The sequence below is a fragment of the Schistocerca nitens genome, chromosome 9 (assembly GCF_023898315.1).
Source record: "Schistocerca nitens isolate TAMUIC-IGC-003100 chromosome 9, iqSchNite1.1, whole genome shotgun sequence".
Taxonomy (NCBI): Eukaryota; Metazoa; Arthropoda; class Insecta; order Orthoptera; family Acrididae; genus Schistocerca; species Schistocerca nitens.
In genome coordinates this window covers 341,225,562-341,248,280 of record NC_064622.1, presented here as the reverse complement: position 1 = coordinate 341,248,280, position 22,719 = coordinate 341,225,562, and the positions used below count along the sequence as shown (strand labels likewise).

General features: G+C 40.3%; 1 protein-coding gene across 1 annotated transcript in view; it reads left to right on the top strand.

Annotated features, from left to right (window-relative positions):
- The window catches only part of LOC126203782 (ankyrin-1), a 185,460-nt gene that overhangs the window by 92,658 nt on the left and 70,083 nt on the right, over positions 1 to 22,719 (top strand). The window contains exon 6 of the mRNA XM_049938152.1: positions 20,543 to 20,810. Coding sequence (XP_049794109.1) covers positions 20,543 to 20,810 — 268 coding nt within the window. The remainder of the gene's footprint in view (positions 1 to 20,542; positions 20,811 to 22,719) is intronic.

Below are 22,719 nucleotides of genomic sequence, written 5' to 3'. Positions count from 1 at the left end.
TGGCATGTCCAGGATTCGACGAGACATTGTTTGCCTCGACAGGCAAACCCCTTCAATTGCCTGCACCTCCATTGGAAACAAACATGCTGCAACTGATACCATGCACGATTTTATGAGTGGTCCCACCGAAAATGGCTTGCCACTCGTCGCAATGACGTGAGCAACCCTGTAGCTGCGTGAAGACGTGTATAATGTCGTTGTATATTGTACCTCTTCGCAGAATTAAATACTTTATGACATACAAGACATTGCGGACGACCATCCCTCTCAATGAATAGAAAGGTATCCTCCAATAGAGGTACAGGGCTCTCGTGGGTAGTCATAGCTGTCATTGAACACGGATTATTGCATCAGTTGCGGCTGCATGCGGCCAGGGGGCAGTGAGTTCGCTTTCCCCCTCCACGCAGGCTCCGAGCTGCCGCAGTGAGCGCTCCGGAGTGCTCCGGCTCCTTGGAGCTCGGTTGGAACAGCCTGCAGTAGACGATAAATATAATGCTTTCCTCAAGACTTTCCTCGTGCTCTTTGAAAGTTGCTTTCCGTTAGAACGTTCAAAACAGGGTACTAGCACAAACAGGCAGCCTGGGTGGCTGACTAGAGGGATAAGAATATCTTGTAGAACAAAGTGGCAATTATATCAAAACGTTAGAAACAGACAAAATCTAAATGCAGCAGCCCGTTACAAACAGTATTGTAAGGTGCTTAAAAATGTTATTAGGAAGGCAAAAAGTATGTGGTATGCAGATGGAATAGTTAAGTCTCAGGATAAAATTAAAACTGTATGGTCAGTCGTAAAGGAAGCGGCTGGTCTGCAGAGACAGGTCGAGGATATAGGATCAGTGCGTAGTGGGAATGTCCGTTACTGATAAGTCACATATATGTACAGTTTCTGAATATATCAGGTGAACTGAATAGAAACCTAGTCCCAACAGGGAATCATATAGCACTCTTAGAAAAAAGTGTTCCGAGACTGTTACCTGGAATGCTCCTCCATGATACTGACAAGTAGGAGATTGAGTTAATAATTAAATCACTAAAGACCAAGAACTCTCATGGATATGACGGGGCATCTAGCAGAATACTGAAGTATTGTTCTATGTATGTTAGCCCCGTACTTAGCCATATCTGTAACTTTTCCTTTAGGAGTGGTCGGTTTCCTGACCGATTAAAGTACTCGGTAGTGAAGCCACTTTATAAAAAGGGTTACAGGGATAATGTTGACAATTTTAGACCTATTTCTATGCCATCGGTGTTTGCTAAAGTTATCAAGAAGGTTGTATATACAGGGTTACTGGAGCATTTAAATTCACATAATTTGCTGTCATATGTACAGTTTGGTTTTAGAAATGGTTTAACAACTGAAAATGCTATATTCTCTTTTCTCTGTGAGGTTTTGGATGGATTAAATAAAAGGTTGCGATTGCTAGGTGTTTTCTTTGATTTAACGAAGGCTTTTGACTGTGTTGACCACAAAATATTACTGCAGAAGTTGGACCATTATGGAGTAAGGGGAGTAGCTTACAATTGGTTCGCCTCTTACTTTAAGAACAGAAAGCAGAAGGTAATTCTCCGCAATATTGAGAGTGGTAGTGATGTTCAGTCCCAGTGGGGCACTGTTAAGGGGGGCATTCCCCAAGGGTCGGTGCTGGGGCCACTGCTGTTTCTTATTTATATAAATGATATGCCTTCTAGTATTACAGGTGATTCAAAAATATTTCTGTTTGCTGATGAGACCACCTTCGTAGTGAAGGATCTTGTGTGTAATATTGAAACTGTATCAAATAATGTAGTTCATGAAATAAGTTTGTGGCTTGTGGAAAATAATTTGATGCTAAATCACAGTAAGACTCAGTTTTTACAGTTTCTAATTCACAATTCAACAAGAATCAATATTTTGATCAGTCAGAATGGGCATATTATAAGCGAGACGGAACAGTTCAAGTTTCTAGGCATTCGTATAGATAGTAAGCTGTTGTGGAAAGCCCATGTTCAGGACCTTGTTCAGAAACTAAATGCTGCTTTATTTACCATTAGAACAGTATCTGAAATAAGTGACAGTTCAACACGAAAAGTAGTCTACTTCGCATATTTTCATACGCTTATGTCGTATGGTATTATTTTTTTGGGTAATTCTTCTGATTCAAAAAGGGTATTTTTGGCTGTTCGAGCTATATGTGGTGTAAGTTCAAGAACCTCTTGTCGAACCCTATTCAATAGTCTGGGAATTCTGACATTGCCCTCACAGTATATATTTTCTTTAATGTCATTTGTTGTTAGCAATATTAGCTTATTCCCAAGAGTTAGCAGCTTTCACTCAGTTAATACTAGGCAGAAATCAAATCTGCATGTGGAATGCACTTCCTTGACTCTTGTGCAGAAAGGAGTGCAGTATTCTGCTGCATCCATTTTCAATAAGCTACCACAAGAACTCAAAAATCTTAGCAGTAGCCTAAACACTTTTAAGTGTAAACTGAAGAGTTTCCTCATGGCTCACTCTTTCTATTCTGTCGAGGAGCTCCTGGAAGAGCTGAAAAATTACGCAAATTCCAGTGTTACATTGTTGATTTTCTTTATTTAAACTTACGACTTGTCTCCTGAATATGTTTCTTATATTTCATTTTATCTGTTTCTACTATCATGTTATAATTTCATGTATTGACTCGTTCCATGACCATGGAGACTTCTCCTTAATTTGGTCCCACGGAACAGTAAATAAATAAATTTGTTTTAGTGAGTGTAAGTGCGCTGATAACCTTGCCATTGAGTGCTCTTAAGATCCAAACACATGCTCTCATCCTCACAACACAGCAAAAAATCTGTTATGTTGTAGAAAATGAAATTTCAATTCTGCAGCATCACCCATACAACCCCACTACTTTGGATTAACGTGTGCATGGACACTTGCAGGCTACTTTGAGAAGACAGTATTTTGGTAATGAGGTCAAAAAAGTAGTCCATTCTTGTTTTGAGACAAAACCAAAAACATTTTTTTGTTTTGGAATAAAGAAATTGGTCTTATCATGTAGGATTTCATGGCTGAGCTTTACATTCTTGGTGATTTTAGTTGTATAAACATTAGGCTATGGCCTAAGGCATGTATCTGTGTCTAACATTTCATCTCCCAGTGCTGGAGACATCTTCAGAGGATATAAAGACTTTATTAGTTGCTGTTTGAACAGAAATAGTCTCAGCATGTTGAAAAGTCCATATAGCAATTAATTAAGTCTTTATAGCCTTTCAAGGTGTCTTCAGCTTCAGGAAGAGAAGCGTTAGGCTCATAAACATGCCTTAGACCAGATCTGTTCAGAAGGCGGCTAGGCGAGCAAGAGCATTCACGCTCATATACTGTCTGGGAAGAGAGTGTTTGCGGTAAAATGGGGTGGTCAGACATCGTTATACAGCACAAGGTAAGTGCAAACGATGTAGTGCCATCAGAGGAATGACTGTTGATAGGTTCAGCATAACCGTAAATACGAGCTTATATGCTTACAGCGCAGCGCTTAAATCAGTGAAAAGTAGCATGATGGCCAGATTAGGAACTTCAAAGTGAAGGTAAGACACACCAACATCAATGTACAACATGTCAGTGTAAGATGCCTTTGTGTTCCTGGTACTTGCCTAGTCGGCGGTGCGGGTCTCCCGCATTGTTCCCTACGCTCCTCGGAGTATGGGACCTCATCATCATCAACATCATCTGATGGTGTCTTGAGATATCTATTGTGCTTCAAAGCTCTGAACACCATGAAAAAATTCATTTCACAGTGACATTGCAAAGGCTTCCATGCAAGAGATTATGGACATTTGGAAACTGAAAATCAGTTAGTGTATGTACAAAAATCAAGGAAAGAACTGTTAATCATTGTGACTGAAATTATCCATTTGGTGGAGGCAGAGAAAGAAGTGTGTGTCTGAATAATTTTCGTATATATGTACATGACGAGTATGTCTAGAGAGAGGCAAGTTAAGTGTTTATCCTTTTCTGTGTTTTCCACCTAATATATTTATAAAATTTTGTGCATATTTTTCTGTTTAAGAGGGTTCATCTTGCGTTTTTGTAAGTGTAAATTTATTCAGTATGTAGTGCAATAGGTGATCATTTGTTTCGTTTTGAATGCAACCATTTGTTCATTTAGTAAGCCAGTTGGTCAGGCTCCAGCTCTCGGCTGTGATATGAGTGCATCTGCAGAGCGGCAAGTTAAGTGTTCATCCTTTTCAGTGTTTTCAACATATAATGCATCAGCATACTTTGCTGACACATCTGGGGGGTAGCAAATCTCATATCTAGGATTGTCTGTTTTTATAATTCACTTCAGTTAGTCTTGCTAGGATGGAAAGGTTGTGTGCATGCTGTGTGCAGACATGGGAGGAGCTGGCCACAATTCACGAACAGCTGAATGTGTTGTTGGCTACGGTCAGTCACCTTCAAGATGCTACCTCGGGGTGTAGTTGTGGCAGAGAATCTGGCATTCTGCATGGTATACATCACATGTCACCTGTTTGCCCATGGGCTCTGCTTCCGAGGTACCTCCTAGTGCACCTGACATGGTGGATCCTCAGTGTCAGTAGAGTGAGTGGCGGATGATAATACATTCGCATTGCTCAAGGCGGAGAGCCACCTGGCCTTGCCTATTCACCTTGTGAGTGGACAGGTGGCTGCTCCTTCAGCAACAGCTGAGCAAGTACATGGGGGGATGGTTTTTCTAGTTATTGGGAGCTCCAGTGTTGGGCACATTATGTAACTCCTTAGGCAGAATGTCTTCAGGGCTGTAAAGAAAGCCAACGTGCAATTGGTATGTCTGCCGGGGGCTTCATCCGAGATGTGAAGGTGGCCCTTCCAGTGGCTATCAAGTGTGCAGGTCCAGTTCTCTGCAAGTTGTGGCTCACTTCGGCACCAACGGTGCCTGTCGCATGGGTTCTGAGGTGATCCTCAGTTTGTGCAGGTGGCTGGCAGAGGTAAGGAAGACTGCTGGCCTCATAGGGTGCAAGTAGAACTCGCAATTTGCAGCATCGTTTCCTAAGTTGATTAGGGTCCTTTGGTTTGGAGCTATGTGGAGGGTCTCAATCAAAAGATTTGTTGACTCTGTGGCAGTCTTGGCTGCAGATTTCTTGGGCTGTGTTATTGTGTAAGAATTTGTAAGGCTCCCCTTGGTAGGTCAGGGGTGCACTACAAAAAGGAAGCAGGTAACTGGGTAGCGGAGTACTTGTTGAGAGTGCATGAGGGTTTTTTAAGTTAGGCGATAGTTTGAGGTGACTGATGAGTGCTAGCCAGTTCTTTCACAGGAAGGGAAGTCAAACAGTATTCAGAATAAAGACACTTCAACTGTCACAGTTTTATTTGTAAACTGTCAAATTATTCGTAATAAAGTTCCTGAATTTACTGCCTTCCAGGAAAGTTCTCACACTCAGATCATCCTTGGGACCGAGAGCTGGCAGAAACCCAAAGTAGAAAACTTTGAGATATTTTGCGAGTCAAGGAACATATATTTGAAAGACTGGTTAGAGGTCATTGGAGTGTTCATTGCAGGTGACAAAAACATTGTCTCTATTGAGGTTAAGGTTAGAATGACAGTGAAGTTACATGGTTGCATATAACAGGTGTAGATGAAACTAAGTTAATTGCTGGATGTTTTTACTGACCACCCGACTCTGCTGTGACAGTTCTAGAATCATTCAAAGAAAGTCTACAGTCAGTAGTGTGTAAATACCCAGATCATGCAATAGTAGTTGGAGGCGACATTAACCTGCTGAGTGTAGACTGGGATGTCTATGGATTCATTGCGGGAGGTACAGGTACAGTCATGTGAAATGCTTTTGAACACTTTTCTGAACATTGTCTTGAGCAGCTGGCTTGGCAGCCCACATGCGGTGAAAATACCTTAGACCTTGTAGCTACAAATAGGCTGGACTTATCAAAAATGTCTGTATAGAAATGGGGATTAGTGATCATGATGCCATTATAGCAACTGTGATTACAAAAGTCAATGAATCAGTCAAGAAGGGTAGGAGAGTGTTTCTGTGAGAAAGAGCAGATAAGTAGTTACTAACATCTCACTTAGACAGTGAATTGACATCACTTAGTTCCAGTAAGATGGATGAAGAGGAATAATGGTCAAAGTTTAAGCAGATTGTAAATTGTAGTATGGAGAGTTACGTGCCTAGTAAGTGGATAAATGATAGAAAAGACTCACCATGGTTTAATAATGAAATTTGGTGGATGCTGAGGAAGCAAGGGCTGTTACACTCTAGGTTCAAAAGGGGATGCAAAAATGACGACAAGTGAAGGTTAGTAGAGATCCGTGCATATGTGCAAAGATCTACGCATGAAGCATACAACTACCACTGTCGCACCTTAGCAGAAGATCTGGCAGAGAACCCAAAAAAATTCTGGTGGTATGTAAAATTGCTAAGCGGGTCTAAGGCTTCTATTCAGTCACTTATTGACCAGTCTGGTGCTACAGTTGAAGCTAGCAAAATGAAAGTTGAAGTTTTAAATTTCACATTCAAAAAATAGTTCACACAGGAGAACCATACAAACATACCATCATTTGACCATTGGACAAACTCCTCTACGGACAATATAGAAATAAGCGTACATGGTGTAGAGAAACAACTGAAAGATTTGAAAATAAATAAATCACCAGGTCTGGATGGAATCCTAGTTCGATTTTACAGAGAGTACTTTGTGGCATTGGCACCTTAGCTAGCTTGCATTTTTCGTGAGTCTCTCGCTCAGCGCAAAGTCCCAAGTGACTGGAAAAAAGCACAGGTGACTCCAGTGTGTTAGAAAGGTAAAACAACGGGCCTACAAAATTACAGACCAATATTCCTAACTTCTTGAACATATTTTCAGTTCAAATATAATAAACTTTGTTGAGACTAAGAAGCTTATGTCCATGAATCAGCGTGGTTTTAGGAAGCATCTCTCGTGTGAGACTCAGCTTGCCCTTTTTTCACATGATATACTCAGAACTGTGAATGAAGGGCAACAGGCAGATTCCATATTTCTAGATTTCTGGAAAACATTTGACACAGTGCCCCATTGCAGGTTGTTAATGAATATATGGAATACGTTCACAGATATGTGAGTGGCTCGAAGACTTCTTAAATAATAAAACCCAGTATGTTTTCTCGATGGCAAGTGTTCATGAGAGACAAGGGTATCATCAGGAGTGCCCCAGGGAAGCATGATAGGACCACCGTTGTTCTCTGTATAGATAAATGATTTGGCAGACAGGGTGGGCAGCAATCTGCAGTTGTTTGCTCATGATGATGTGGTGTTCGGTAAGGTGTTGAAGTTGAGTGACAATAGGACGGGATACAAGATGACTTAGACACAATTTCCAGTTGATATAATGAATGGCAGCTAGTCCTAAATCTAGAAAAATGTAAGTTAATGTGGATGAGTAGGTAAGAATAAACCTGTAATGTTTGGATGCACTATTACTACTAGTGTCCTGCTTGACACAGTTCAAGTCATTTAAATATCTGGGCTTAACATTGCAAAGCGATATGAGGCAGAACGAGCATGTGAGAACAGTGGTAGGGAAGCCAAATGGTCAACATCGGTTTATTGGGAGAATTTTAGGAAAGAGTGATTCACCTGTAAATGAGACCGCATATAGGACACTGGTGTGAGCTATTCTTGAGTTCGGATAGAGTGTTTGGGATGCTACCAGGTCAGATTGAAGAAAGACACTGTAGCAGTTCAGAGACGGGCTGCTAGATTTGTTACAAGTAGGTTCGAACAAAATGTAAGTGTTACAGAGGTGCTTCAGGGACTCAAATGGGAATCCTTGGAGGGAAGGTGATGTTCTTTTCGAGAAGCACTATTGAGAAAATTTAGAGGACCAGCATTTCAAGCTGAGTGCCAAACGATTCTACTGCCGCCAACATACATCATGCATAAGGACCATGAAGATAAAGTACAAGAAATTAGGGCTCACATGGAGGCGTACACACAATCGTTTTTTCTTTGCTGTATTTGTGATTGGAACAGGAGATGAAATTACAATTAGTTGTACCGGGTACCGAGAGAGAGAGAGAGAGAGAGAGAGAGAGAGAGAGAGAGAGAGACACTCAACAAACAGGTCTGTTTATTGCTTGCATCTGTACATATAGTGTTTTCTATTACTGGTATACAGTCATTCTATGAGTCCAGGATCATTGCCACTAGTTCACTAGACAATGGAAACTTTTGGTTGGATTACCAACAACAGGCAAAAGGTAGATTGCTATTTGCCATAAAGATGACCCATTGCATTGCAGACAGGCACATCGAAAACACCGTTACACATTATAGCTTTCAGCCAAAGCCTTCTTAGTAACATGGTTGCCTTCACAGTTGGTCCAGCCTTTGATTTGGTAAGATAAGCCTGTGACAGGACTGGAATAACAACTGCTGGGTGGGGATTCTGTGGGTAGGTGTTGCACCTGGATCTTCCAGAAGGATATGATCCCTGTGGCAAGGGGTTAGAATTGGGAGTGGCGTAGGAATGGACTAGGACGTTGTGGAGGTTGTGTGGGCAATGGATCACCACATTGGGAGTGTGAAGGATCTTGGATAGGGTGTCCCTCATTTCAGGCATGGAGATAGATGGGGAAATGGCATGGGAAATCTCTATGCTGATTAGGTCCTGGGGTGATAGTGCCTGTCTGTGAAAACCTCTGTGATACTTCCAGCATACTGAGAAAGAGAGTTCTTGTCTCTTTTTCCCAAACAGCCTTACCACTCGGGGGCAGGATATCTGCAACTCGGGGATGGCATATCTGCAATGACAAGAACTCTCTTTCACAGTATGCTGAAGGTTTCACCAAAGCTTTCACAAACGGGCACTATTCCAGAGACCTAGTCTGTAAACACATCTCCCATGCCATTTTCCCACACACGCTCAATCCTTATACCACCCTAAAGAACCAGCTGCAAAGGATTGTCCCCTTCATCACCCAGTGCCTCCCAGGACAGGAATAACTGAACCACGTCTTTCTTCAGGGCTTTGATTGTCTATATCATGCTCTGAAATGACGGACATCCTACCCAAGATCCTTCCCAACCCTCCTAAAATGGTGATCTTTCGCTCACTCAACCTCCACAGCATTCTAGTCCATCTCGAGCTCCCAATCCCATCCTCTTGCCATAGAGTTCATATGTCTGTGGAAGACCCAGGTGCAACACCTACTCAATTTACCCATCCAGCACTTTCTATTGTAGTCATGTCAAATGTGTATCTTATCCCATCAAAGGCCAGGCCACCTGTGAAAGCAGTCATGTTGTCTGCTTCAACCATTGTGAAGCTTTTTATGTTGGTATGTCTATCAACCAGATGACCATCCCCTACCCGACTTTGGCCAAGAACAAATTAGACCACCCTGTGGCACAACAAGGAGCTGAACATAACATCCCTTTTTCATTGGCTGCTTCACTACCTGAGTCATCTGGATCCTTCCATCCACCACCAGCACTTCTAAACTGCACAGAGGGAGTTATTCTTGCAACAAATTCTCTGTTCCCGAAATTATACCAGCCTCAATCTACAGTAACGTAGTCTCCTCCTAGCCTTCACCCAACAGTGTCTGCCCCCCTCATCCTGTCACCTTCCCCATTTTCACATTCCCTCACTCTCTTTGTGTGCAACCCTCTGCTGTTGTACCTGCCTGTCCTATCCCCTTCCCTGCTTATGTCCTTTTCTGCTATCCATATTTTCCCCACAGCTCACCACCTGATACTTTGCCTGGAAATCCCTAGTCCCTGCACACTACGCCAGACAGAAATCGCTCCCCCCCCCCCCCCCCCTTCCACATACACACACCCATACTATGCTATCTTCCCGTCTTCCCTCTTCCTCCACTCCAGATTGCTGTTCATATTATAGTTGCATTCCGGTCAGATCTGCCGACTGTAACTGTTGTGTGCGTGAGGTGTGCTTGTTTGTTTGGATGTGTGTGTGTGTGTGTGTGTGGGGGGGGGGGGGGTGTTGTTTGCTGTAGAAGTATTTGTCTGAAAACTGCAATGCATAACAGCCTTTTCATTGTGACTGTCTGCAACTGTAAGGGTCATCTTTGTTGTTAACCTCTATCTATATTTTTCATTTTAAAAAATATATACCATAATATGTTTCAGCCACAGCCAGCACTGGGATCTGTCAGTTAAATGTAACAAATGAGATTTAATATTTCTACAAGAATTACAATAATACATTTATAGAATCAAAGACAATTCAATGAGTCATCTTTATGGTGAGCAACATTGTATCTTTTTCCTGTTGTTGATAATCCAACCTGGAGCTTCCATTGTCTAAATAACAATCCAGATGGACAATTATATTGACTAGTAACAATGATCATGGACTCATAGAATGACTGTATGCCAGTAACAGAAAACACTGTATGTTCAGATGCAAGCAATAAACATGCCTTTATAAACACTCCTTCAGTGAAATTGCAGAATGCTTTGCCAAACTGGAAAGCTATATGGTAACATGCTTAAATTGCAGACCTATTTGTTGACTCTCTCTCTCTCTCTCTCTCTTCTCTCTCTTCTCTCTCTCTCTCTCTCTCTCTCTCTCTCTCTCTCTCTCTCTCTCTCTCTCGGTACCCTGTACAACTGCTTGTCATTTCCTCTCCTGTTCCAATCGAATCGTAAATGTAGTGAAGAAAAAGTGACTGACTGTATGCCTCCATGTGAACCCTAATTTCTCGTGGTCCTTATGCATGATGTACGTTGACGGCAGTAGAATCGTTTGTCACTCAGCTTCAAATGCTGATCCTCTAAATTTTCTCAATACACTGCATCTTGTCAGCTCATATTTACACTTGTACCATGAATTATTGCTGTTTAATGAGGCAGCGTATGTTAAACAACAATTTGTGGCCATTAGGTGGTGTTAAATGCGACTGGACATGTCATCTTAAAATTCAAAGTAAACTTACAATCATTTCATAAATAATAATCTATAAAAATAATAATATGGGCAGTTGTGTTGATAAAAACAGTTTTAACATGGGGCTTAAAATTGTATAAGGCAAAACTTAATGTAACTTTTAGCTTTACTGTAAAATATGTAAAACTGTATTGCAATTTGTTTCTTTTTGTAAAATGAGGACATAAAACATAATGACTTTAATATTAAAATACATAACAAGTACTTTAACACATCAACAGAAAAGAACTGCAGACTCTAGTATTGTCAGGGTTGGTTTCAGAACAACATTTTTCCACACAAACAACTTGTCATTTGCTGTCCCTCTCTTCCCCCTTTCTCCTTGCACACTTTTGCATGGATTAGTTTTTCTACTAATTATGATACACTATGTATATGGCTATTTTACAGCTGTGGCACCCCTGGAACCCTTCTCAGCTTGGCACACCAAACAGCGGCTTGTTTCCCTTGGGCCTTAAACTGGCCCTGAATATTGTCGCCATTTTATGGCTGTTGTGTTTACTTCTGGTGTCGATGCTGCGAACGTGGCCACATAAACATGAGGGAAGTAATGACTGTAGTGACTTGGACAACAAATTTCTTCTGCAGTCATGCTTTCAAACACTGCCAGTTCAAGCCATTTTGAGAACATATGGAAAGCAGCTATGGCAATGTGCCATATAACAGTGAAACATGCTGGCAGAGTTGGAGTAAAGTCCTTGAGAGATTTTTTTTTTTTTTAACTACGGGGCGAAAGAGAGAAAACTTACAGACTTAAATTGTAAGCCTGTTGCAGAACTGAAAAATGAACAGTGGATAGTAGATTTGTCCTTCCTCTGTGATGTTATGCAACCGTATGACTGTTTTGATTTAGCCTTGCAAAGTAAAAACATGTTGATTGCATAAATATATGTCTGCATTCAGGACTTTCAGATGAAACTCCATTTTGGAATAGACAGCTAGGAAATGGAAACATTGGAGCAGAGTGGAATGTTGAACAGTATCAAAATATACTTACTGAACTGACCCATGAATTTTAGATTCATTTCTGGGATTTTGAAAGCCTTTACACTTCCCTTTTTGGTTGATGTTGATAAGTGTGGAAATTGAGCTACAATAGCCAGATGTGTGATAAGTACCATAATAAAATTAGTCTGGTAGAATTTTGTGAGACTTATTCTCAACATAAAATTCTGCAACTTTACAAGTCTCCAGCTGTGATTATGTTATTGTTTGGATCTACATGCTTATGTCAGCAAGTATTTTCTGCAATGAAGAGAACAAAATCTATTCACAGAAGCTCACTGACAGGTTTCAACATAAAAGCTTGTCTTTCAATGGGCAGTGCTCCAGAAGTGCTACCACACATGGCTGCTTTAGTGAGAACAAAATAAGTAATTTTCATTTACATACTGTGTTTTAATGTTAATGTTAAAGAAAATGATCATGAAGTGCAAGTTAGCTCAATTTAAATTTTGTCACAAAATGGACTCCATCAGAGGCTGCACAAATCATAAGAAATATCGCATGTTATGCTTCCCAGCCCCATGTTCTTCGCTTTGTCAAAATATTAAACAAGATGAAAGTTTTGATATTTACTGTGGAACACATTAATGAGTCACTCCAAAGTGATACATCTTGGCATAACGTGATGTTAGCAGCCATAGAATTAGACCAGTTGACTACAGTTTCAATTATGAAACTATCTCATTCTGATTACTCACTCACTTCCGTTACCATCACCTCTCCTTCCCCATCATTAGTTGCTGCAAGCCAGCTGGGTGCTGACTGCTGTGACATGAGTGCGAGCCAGCTGAGAAAGCATATCTGTGGAACATCCTGCTTTAGAACATGGTCTAATCCCATACAACTAAAATCACGAAAAAGTTGTTCTGTTGCAATAAAAAGTTGGTGCAGCAGTTTGAGAAGTGTCAAGTGAAGGAGGATGAAAATGTCAAAAAATGATATATTCTTGTACATGTAATAGAAATATATATTTCACGAAAATAAAATTTCCTCCTTTTTTTTTAAACACACTCATAAGAGCAAAGTGGCAGTGCACAGGCAACAGTTAAAACTTATTTACAATTCATTATTTCTTTAACTTGCAGAAGCATTGAAGCATTTGAACTGAAGTGTTGATTGCTGTTCGTAGAACACTTTAGCACAATGTTTATGAATTTGGACCTTTATTTTTTCTTAATGTTTTAAGATAGTATTCAGTATTACTTTTGCAGTCTTCCATGGCTGTTGTCATTCTGAATAAAATAATTTCAGCTAGTGGACCACGTTATTGTAAACTACTAAAGCAACTAAATTGCCAACATTTCAGCCAACTTGCTGCAGTTCTCTTCAGTGCAGTTCACTGCAGTGAACTGCACTGAAGAGGACTGCAGCAAGTCGGTCGAAACATTGGCAGTTTAAGTCCTTTAGTAATTTATAATTACATGGTCCAATACTCAAAATTATTTTGTTCAAAAAGCATTCAGTATTATTAAATCTATGAACTTTTGCTGCTGCATGGAAATACTCTGTTGATTTTGTATGAATGAGACTATGGAACTCATGAGTTGTACTTTATTGATTGGTAGTAGCTTGTGACAAAACTGGTTTGCTGCCTCTTCTCATCAGGTCTTGCAATGTGAAATTATTAGTAGAAGCACTGAGTGGCAGCTTTTAATGCTTTAGGTGTATGTCTTTCCCTACAGATTTCTTGATGATATTTGTTTATCCTTCAGGACTTACTGATTTCTTTTTTTTTCTAAGTGAGTGAGGAGATGAAAGTGCCTGAGAAACAATGTGAAGGACAAAACTTTCACCATGAAAGAAAGCATTTTTTCTCATTAGGGGCAGATGAAGAGCTTGTAATTACCAATTATAAACTCCGACATTGGGATTATATGGACAGAAACCAAAATGAAAATAATTAAATCTCCAGTTTTTATGATTTTAAAATTTTATAATGGAAGATAAAGCAGCACATAGAAACAATAAGTAGTAAAACAAAGATGTATATGCACCAATAGAAGAGAAAATCATTCTGAACCATAGACCCAGAGGATGTTGCAGGAAAGTTATTAGAAGTGTTAATAATCTTTCACATCCTTCTCAACTCTAGTGCAGTGTTTCTCTTGTTATATGTTCATTCTCGAATTGAAAATGCTGCAGTAACACTATGAACTTCATAATATACCCTGAAATGAAACAATAACAGTCTAAAATTGTCCACACTCATCATTAAAGTCCATCTGCCATCTACTTTATTTCCATATTGTTCAGTCCCATTGTCCCTTTGCTAGGGCCTTTGATTGTCTAGATCATAATATTTTACTTGGTAAAATAAAATGTTATTGTATCAAAGGCATCCCTTTTTCATGGATGGAACAGGGGATCACAAGAATAAAACTAAATTTGGCGTGTCTCAGAAAGTTTGATACCTGGCCTGCACCTATTCTTGTCCTAAATAAATGATTTTCCAAAGACACTGAAGGACTCTTTCCAAATGTGATGTTTGATAATGTCATTAATACACTGATAAAGCGACCCAACACATCCTTTCAGACAAGGAGAATTGTGGAACAAGATTACTAAAATGTTTCTTATAAACAAATCTTATGACATGCAAACAGGATTGCCAACTTTTATCTTAAGAAGGAAGAATTTGATTATTGCTGATAAACACGTTAAAAGTGGAAAAAAAAATTCTGCTTTCTTGTATTGTAAGTTTTCTCATGTGCTACTTATGATTACTAGAAATAGAGATCAAACTCTATATGTAAAATTTCAGAGCAGCCAATCAGATAATAAACTGAGGTGGCACAAGCGTAGGGATAAGTTTACCATAAAGCTCATTTCAGCTTGATTTACACATTGAAATCTCTTTAATTTTGTTGATCTGCAGACAGGGTTGCTAGCATACTTTGCACTCTTTCTCTCAGTACTGCCCTGCATCATAATTTAACGTTAGGTGAAATAAATATTTATTATGCAGAAGCGTGCAATAAGAATATCGTGTAAAGATGATAACCATAAGGCTTACAGAAGCATCTTCAACAACATAGGGGTTCTTACACTTTTGTACCAATGCATATGCTGTCTGAAGGTAATCACAAGAGTGGATTTAGGATGAAATCTGCAATTCACAACCGCAACACCAGAAGTGGAAATAATTTTCATTTAGACAATGCTCCCCTCTCTAGGTCTCAGAATGGAGTTATATACTCATGTGCTGCAGTGTGTGGAACGTTGCTGGTAGATATCAGACAGGGAATTGAAAAACATACTCAAAAACAAAGTAGAGAAATAACTGCCAATGGTATTAAAAAAGGAAAGATTGCTATTCACCATACAGGGGAAATGTTGAGTCACAGGCAGGCACAACAAAAAAAAACTGCTAGACAAATAAGCTTTCTGCCAAAAAGCCTTCTTCTGAATTAACTAACACACACACATGAGAGAGAGAGAGAGAGAGAGAGAGAGACGCAAACAAGCAAATGCAGCTCACACACACATGACCACTGTCTCTGGTTGCTGAGGTCAGTCTAGCCTCGGAGCTAGAGACAGTGGGCATGTGTGTGTTTTCTTTTTCCCCTATAATTCAGAAGAAGGCGTTTTGGCCGAAAGCTTACTCGTTTAGCCGTCTTTTTATTGGGCCTGTCTCTGACTCAACATCTCGACTATATGGTGAGTAGCAATCTTTCCTTTTCAGAATATAGTCATTATTCCATCCTGGAGTTTCCATTGTTTAAATGAATATACTGTTAGCCACACTTTCTGTAATTTATCAGAATTTTTAGACTTGAGGACTTAAATTCTAGTTCACACCCATTTCATAATAACAGGTTTTAACATTTCAAGTGTATAGATAGCTTTCTCTGAAATTAGTTAATACAAGGGCTTATTATGAGGCAGTAAATAAAACAGGCGCCTCATTTAGAGTAAAAGGAGAAGTATGGATTTTTTAAAAGTTGTTGGTTTTCTAATAATATAATCACCTGATTTGAAGGTAAAAAACTTTTCAGTTAACTTACCATGCCAGATTTGTATCAGATCCCCACTGACAACCTCCATTGTCATAAGTGAAGACCACCTTTCACGTAACTGGTGAGACGAGAAGACATCATGTGACTTGGTAGCTTACATCATCATGATGTCACAGGAATGGCAAATGCTGTGGTGGCACCTTCCCAACACAGAGTTTACATTTGACAGGCACAATTTGCAATGGTGCCACTCATATAAAATGGTAAACTAGTCAATGGAGTCAAGGTGGTCATTGTCTGATGATGTCCTGGCTGTGTGTATTAGGGTGTTCAACAAAGCTCTCATATCATTTTATTTCTTTATTTTTTTCTATTTTACACATCTAGTTCCATAGGACCAAAATTGAGGAACAAATCTCCAGGGTCATGGAATATGTCGGTACCTGAAATCACAACAGAAAAGCTACAACAAACAAAAAAAGTTTATGAATCCTAAAAAATGACAAGCTATAAGTATATATAAAGACAATCAACAAAGTAACATAGTAATTAGTTTAATTTTTTCAAGGGACTCCTCAACTAAATAGAAGGAGTGACCCATGAGGATACTGTTCAGTTTAGATTTGAAAGGACTTCGATTACTGCTAAGGTTTTGAATTGTTGTGGCAGCTTACTGAAAATGGATACAGCAGACAACTGCACACCTTTCTGCAGTATCCTCTGAGATTAAGAAGATTTACCTCAAAATATAGTACCATATGTCATAAGCAAAGTAGACTACTTTTCGTATCAGACTATCACTAACTGTAGTTACTGTTCTAATAGTAAAAATGGCAGCATAAAGTCTTTGAAGAAGATCCTGAACACGGGCTTTCATGACAGTTTACTATCTATCTGCATACCTGCAAATTTGGTCTGTCCATTCTCACAAATCATTTGCCCATTCTGTGTAAATAGAATGTCAAGTTTTGTTGAATTTTGTGTTAGAAACTGTAAAAACTGAGCGTTATTGTGATTTAGCATTACTTTATTTTATACAAGCCATGAAATTATGTCCTTAACTGCACTATTTGAAACAGTGCCATTGTTGCACACAACATCCTTTACTACCAAGCTAGTGTCATCAGCAAACAGAAATATTTTAGAATCACTAGTAGTACTACACTGAAGCACCAAAGAAACTGGTATAGGCATGCATATTCAAATACAGAAATATGTAAACAGCAAAATATGGGACTGCAGTTGGCAATGGCTATATAAGACAACAAGGGTCTGCCACATTTGTTAGATTGGTTACTGCTGTGTAATGGCTGGTTATCAAGATTTAAGCAAGTTTTCCAGTACAACTATTTCACGAGTGTATTGTGAATATCAAGTATCCGGTAAACCACCAAATCTCCAACATCACTGTGGCCGGAAAAAGATCCTGATAGAATGGGACCAATGAAGAATGAATTGTTCAGCTTGAATTGTTGCAGATGTTAGCATGCGAACCATTCAAAGAAACATCACCGATATGGGCTTTTGGAGCCAAAGGCTGACTCATGTAACCTTGATGACTGCACTACACAAAGCTTCATGCCTCACCTTGGCCTTTCAGTGCTGATATTAGACTCTTAATGACTGGAAATGTGTATCTTGGTTGGATAAGTCTCATTTCAAATTGTATTGAACGCTTGAACATGTGTGGGTATAGAAACAGGCTCTTGAACCCATGGACCCTGAACATTAGCAGCGGACTGTCAAGCTGTTGGAGGCTCTGTAATGGTGTGGGGTGCAGTTGGAGTGATATGGGGCCCCTGATATGTCTAGATACAACTTTGACAGATGACAAGTCCATAAGTATCCTGTGTGATCAGCTGCATACATTCATGCACATTGTGATTGCCAACAGACTTGGGCAATTCCAGTGGGACAATGCAACACACCACACATCGAGAATTGCTACAGTGTGGCTCCATGAACACACTTCTGAGTTTAAACACTTCCACTGGCCACCAAATTCCCCAGACATGACCATTATTGAGCATATATGGGATGCCTTGCAAGGTACTGTTCATAAAAGATCCCACCCCTTTGTACTCTTACGGATTTATGGGCAGCCCTGCAGGATTAATGACATCAGTCGAGTCCATGCCATGTCCTGTTGCGGCACTTCTGCTTGCGCATGGGGGCTCTATGTGATATTAGGCAGGTGTACCAGTTTCTCTGGCTCTTCAGTATAGAAGGAATATCATTTATATAAATAAGGAAAACAACTGGCCTCAGCAGAGATCTTTGGGGGACCCTTCCCTCCCTCCTTCTCCCATGTAACCATGCCCACTTGGACCCCATATCATAGCCATTCTCAGTACCATGAAGAATGACCTTTGCTGTCTCTTCTTGAAATAAAAGGTGAACCAATTGCTGGGTACTGCCTGTATTCCATAATGGCCCAATGTCTATAGCAATATTTTGTGATAAAACAATCAAACACCTTAGTTAAATCGAAAAAGATGCCTACCATTTGAAACCTTTTGTTTAGTCTGTCCAGTACCTTACAGAGAAAAGATAATATGGCACTTTCAGTTGTTAAACCATTTCTAAAACCAAAATGTACATTTGACAGAAAGTTATGTGGAATGAAATGATCAATTATTTTTAGATACACGACCTTTTCAATTACTTAAGCAAACACTGCTGGCATACAAATAGGTCTAAAATTGCCTACCTACAGCACTACACCCCTTCATGCCTATACACGTACCCCCTACACCCCTGCCCCTACACCCTTAGCCCCAACACCCGCCTACCCTCTATCCCCGCTCCTGCCTCTGCCTCCTACGCCAACCCCCAGCCCCTACCCTGTCTCTACCTCCCTCCAATACCGCCCCCAACCACTCCCCTGCCTCTACCCCCCCCCCCCACCCCAGAGCCAGCCCCACCCCTGCCTCTACCCCCCACCCCAGAGCCAGCCCCAGCCCCACCCCTGCCTCTACCCCGCCCATTCCAGTGCCAGCCCCACCCCTGCCTCCACCCCACATCAGTGCCACTCCCATTCCAACTCCCCCAACCCCGCCACCTCCCCCACCCCCTGTCCCTGTCCCTGTCCCTGCCCCCGCCCCATCCCCACCCCATCCCCAACCCCACACGCCCTGCCCCCGCCCTCGCCCTATCCTTTGACTAACATTGAGCATTTGACAACTCAGCACAAATCTTTACTACTTTGTGTACACCTGTTTTCTGTTCAATGCCTGATTAGTGTTGTTGATGGGTAGTCTATCTTCATGCCATATTTATGTGAAAGTTAAAATATTAAGATATCTACACTATGTAACCAAAAGTATCTGGACACCCCCGAAAACATATGTTTTACATATCAGGCCCATTGTGCTGCCACCAACTGCCAGGTACTCCAAATCAGCGATCTCAGTAGTCATTATACATCGTGAGAGAGCAGAATGGGGCACTCCCCGGAATTCACGGACTTCGAATGTGGTCAGGTGATGGGTGTCACTTGTGTCATACGTCTGCATGTGAGATCTCCACACTCCTACTAAACATCCATAGGTCCACTGTTTCCAATGTGATAGTGAAGCGGAAAGGTGGACACGTACAGCACAAAAGCGTACAGGCCGAGCTCGTCTGTTGACTGACAGAGTCTGCCGACAGTTGAAGAGGGTTGCAATGTGTCATAGGCAGGCATCCATCCAGACCATCACATAGGAATTCCAAACTGCATCAGGATCCACTGCAAGTACTATGACAATTAGGCAGGAGGTGAGAAAACTTGGATTTCATGGGTGAGCGGCTGCTCATAATCCTCATATCACACCCATAAATGCCAAATGACACCTTGCTTGGTGTAAGGAGCATAAACATTGGATGATTGCTCAGTGGAAAAACGTTGTGTGGAGTGACGAATCACAGTATACAATGTGGCGATCTGATGGCAGGGTGTGGGTATGGCAAATGCCTGGTGAATGTCATCTGCCAGCGTGTGTATGTCGTCTGCCAGCGTGTGTAGTGCCAACAGTAATATTCATAGGGGGTGGGGTTATGGTGTGTCCGTTTTTTTCATGGAGGTGGCTTGCACCCCTCATTTTGCATGGCACTACCACAGCACAGGTCTACATTGATGTTTTAAGGATGTTCTTACTTCCCATTGTTGAAAAGCAATTTGAGGATGGCAATTGCATCTTTCAACATGATCGAGCACCTGTTCATAATGCACAGCCTGTGGCAGAGTGGTTACACGACAGTAACATTGCTGTAATGGACTGACCTGAATCCTACAGAACACTTTTGGAACTTTTCGGAACACCAACTTCGTACCAGGCCTCATCGACCGACATTGATATCTCTCCTCAATGCAGCACTCCATGAAGCATGGGCTGCCATTCCCCAAGAAACCTTCCAGCACCTGATTGAACGTATGCCTGCAAGAGTGGAAGCTGTAATCAAGGCTAAGGATGGGCCAACCCCATACTGAATTCTAGCATTACTGATGGAGGGTGCCACGAACTTGTAAGTCATTTTCAGCCAAATGTCCAGATACTTTTGATCACGTAGTGTATATAAAAATGAGACTTTAGACAAGTGGATGAATCAGTGTGGGTGACAACAGTATACTCCAAGTCTGATGTTAAAATGGGTTTCCTGTTACAGTTGCGGCGCAGAGACTCGAGTGAGGACAGCAACGCAGCAGATGACAGTCTTACATATTGTGTTCCTCATTGGACGTAAATCAGCAGAAGATACCTTGCAAACATGTAAGCTGCTGCTGGATCATGGATTACGAGAGCTGATTAATGAGCCAGACTCCTTAGGCAACACTCCTTTACATGGTCTGATCGTGCGATATGCCCTTGAGGAGGCTCGGTATGGCTATGACCATGATAATCAGCCTTGGAACAAGTGGGATGTATTGCACTTGGTAAGCAGACATTAGCAGTTTTTCTAGCATTTGATTAATTGTTATGCTCATCATTGCCTGGGCTTGATTGATACTAACACCATATTATTCTCTACTGAAGAATGTTACTGATAATCTGCCTCTTGCATATTGTGCCACTTTTTTTTTCAACACTCCACTTTGACATTTTATGTTAATATTACTGAAAAACAAGTAAATGGGCATCTATCTGGCCCTACGTTCTCCAGAAACGTGTTGTAAATGAAAAAGGATGAGTGATTAATGTTTTCAGTTTTTAAATTTAGTGGTTATTGTGTCTGCTACAGACCAAATGGACCAAAATGAGCAACAACCTGTCTCCACAGAGGGTGGAGTGAACTAAACTTGTGTACAGTTAGTGAAGGAGAAACCTGCAATTGTATTTACTCTGAGCTATACCTATGGGCAGAGTTATGTAACACAGTTTTCATAAATTCCTTCACTATACAAGATGCAATAAATATTCCAGAATTAGAATAAAAAATGGCTGCCAATAAGAAAGATTTTTTTAATAGATACCCGCTGTGTAGTGAAGAAATTTGTCACTTAATAAAGGCAAGTCATCCATTCATAATATACTGATGAAGTAGGTTCATTTTGAGCAGTAATATACGACAGCTCACTGGAGGAAAGATCCATATCTGAAAACTGGAAATTTGCACAGATCACATCAATACACCAGAAAAGAAATAGAAGTAAGCTGCTGAATTGTAGACCCATGTTATTGAAACTGATTTGCAATATAATTTTGGAACATAAACTTTGTTCCTGTTGACACATAACCAGCACAGATTCAGAATATATTGTTCTTGTGAAACACAAATGGTTTTTAGTTTCACATGAAGTAATGAGTACTGTTAACAGGGTTGTCAAGTTGATTCCATATTGATAGGTTTCCATAGGACTTTTGACACTCTTCCCCACAAGCAGCTTCTAATTATCTTGGGTGCGTGTGAAGTATCATCTCTGTCTGTGATGTTACTGGCTTGTAATTCATCATAGCCTCTCCTGGGTAGCACCTCTTCCCCGTTGCCTTGAAGCTTAATGTTCACCCAAGTGTGGACTGTGGTGTTCAAAAATATACATGACACCATATATTTAGTTGACATTAACTTGTATATTATTCCTTGCTAAGTTCACTCATTTACTACAATGACTTGAAAGAATCGGTAGAATTTTGGACTACAGAAAATATTGCTGCCTACAAATTTATAAAAATATATCAATGCTATATGTCATTTGTGTTATGATTCCTCTCATTTTTATGAATGAGTGCCATATTGAAAAGCAAAATGGATAAAACTATTAATCAGTGCTGTATGTCCGATGATACAGAAAAATTAAGGTGGCAATAGTAAGTAGTTAAAATTCGAATCTAACAGCAATTTTAACATAGTCTGTGATGGAAAATAGTACTGCTTGAGAGCTTCAAATTTAATTATTATGAGAGGCAATTAGTTTTTGGTAGTATAAAATACTATACAGGAAAACTGAGATGCTTAACTTTCAAGTGGGTTAGTATGAGATGTCATTCTCAAATATAAGTACTAACTCATGGTACTTTTGTATGTAACTTCAGTTAATTGTAACTTAACAGTCCCTACTGAAAATTGCTTACTTAAATGGAATCAAACCACTTGAAATAAGAACCTGAACAATAAATTCCAGTGAAATTTGGTCTGAACAATAACTTGAGATTTTCAAGTTGGCACTACATATTGCTAGGTAAACATAATGAAAAAAAGATGAAATTCAGTGAAAAAATTGGTTATTTTGGGTGTAGAAAAACATGACAGATGGAAAGAATGAAAAGTCATGTAGTGAAACAGAAGTGATACCTGATGTTCCCCAAGTAAGCATTATAGGCCCTCTGCTGTTCTTAATGTTAGAT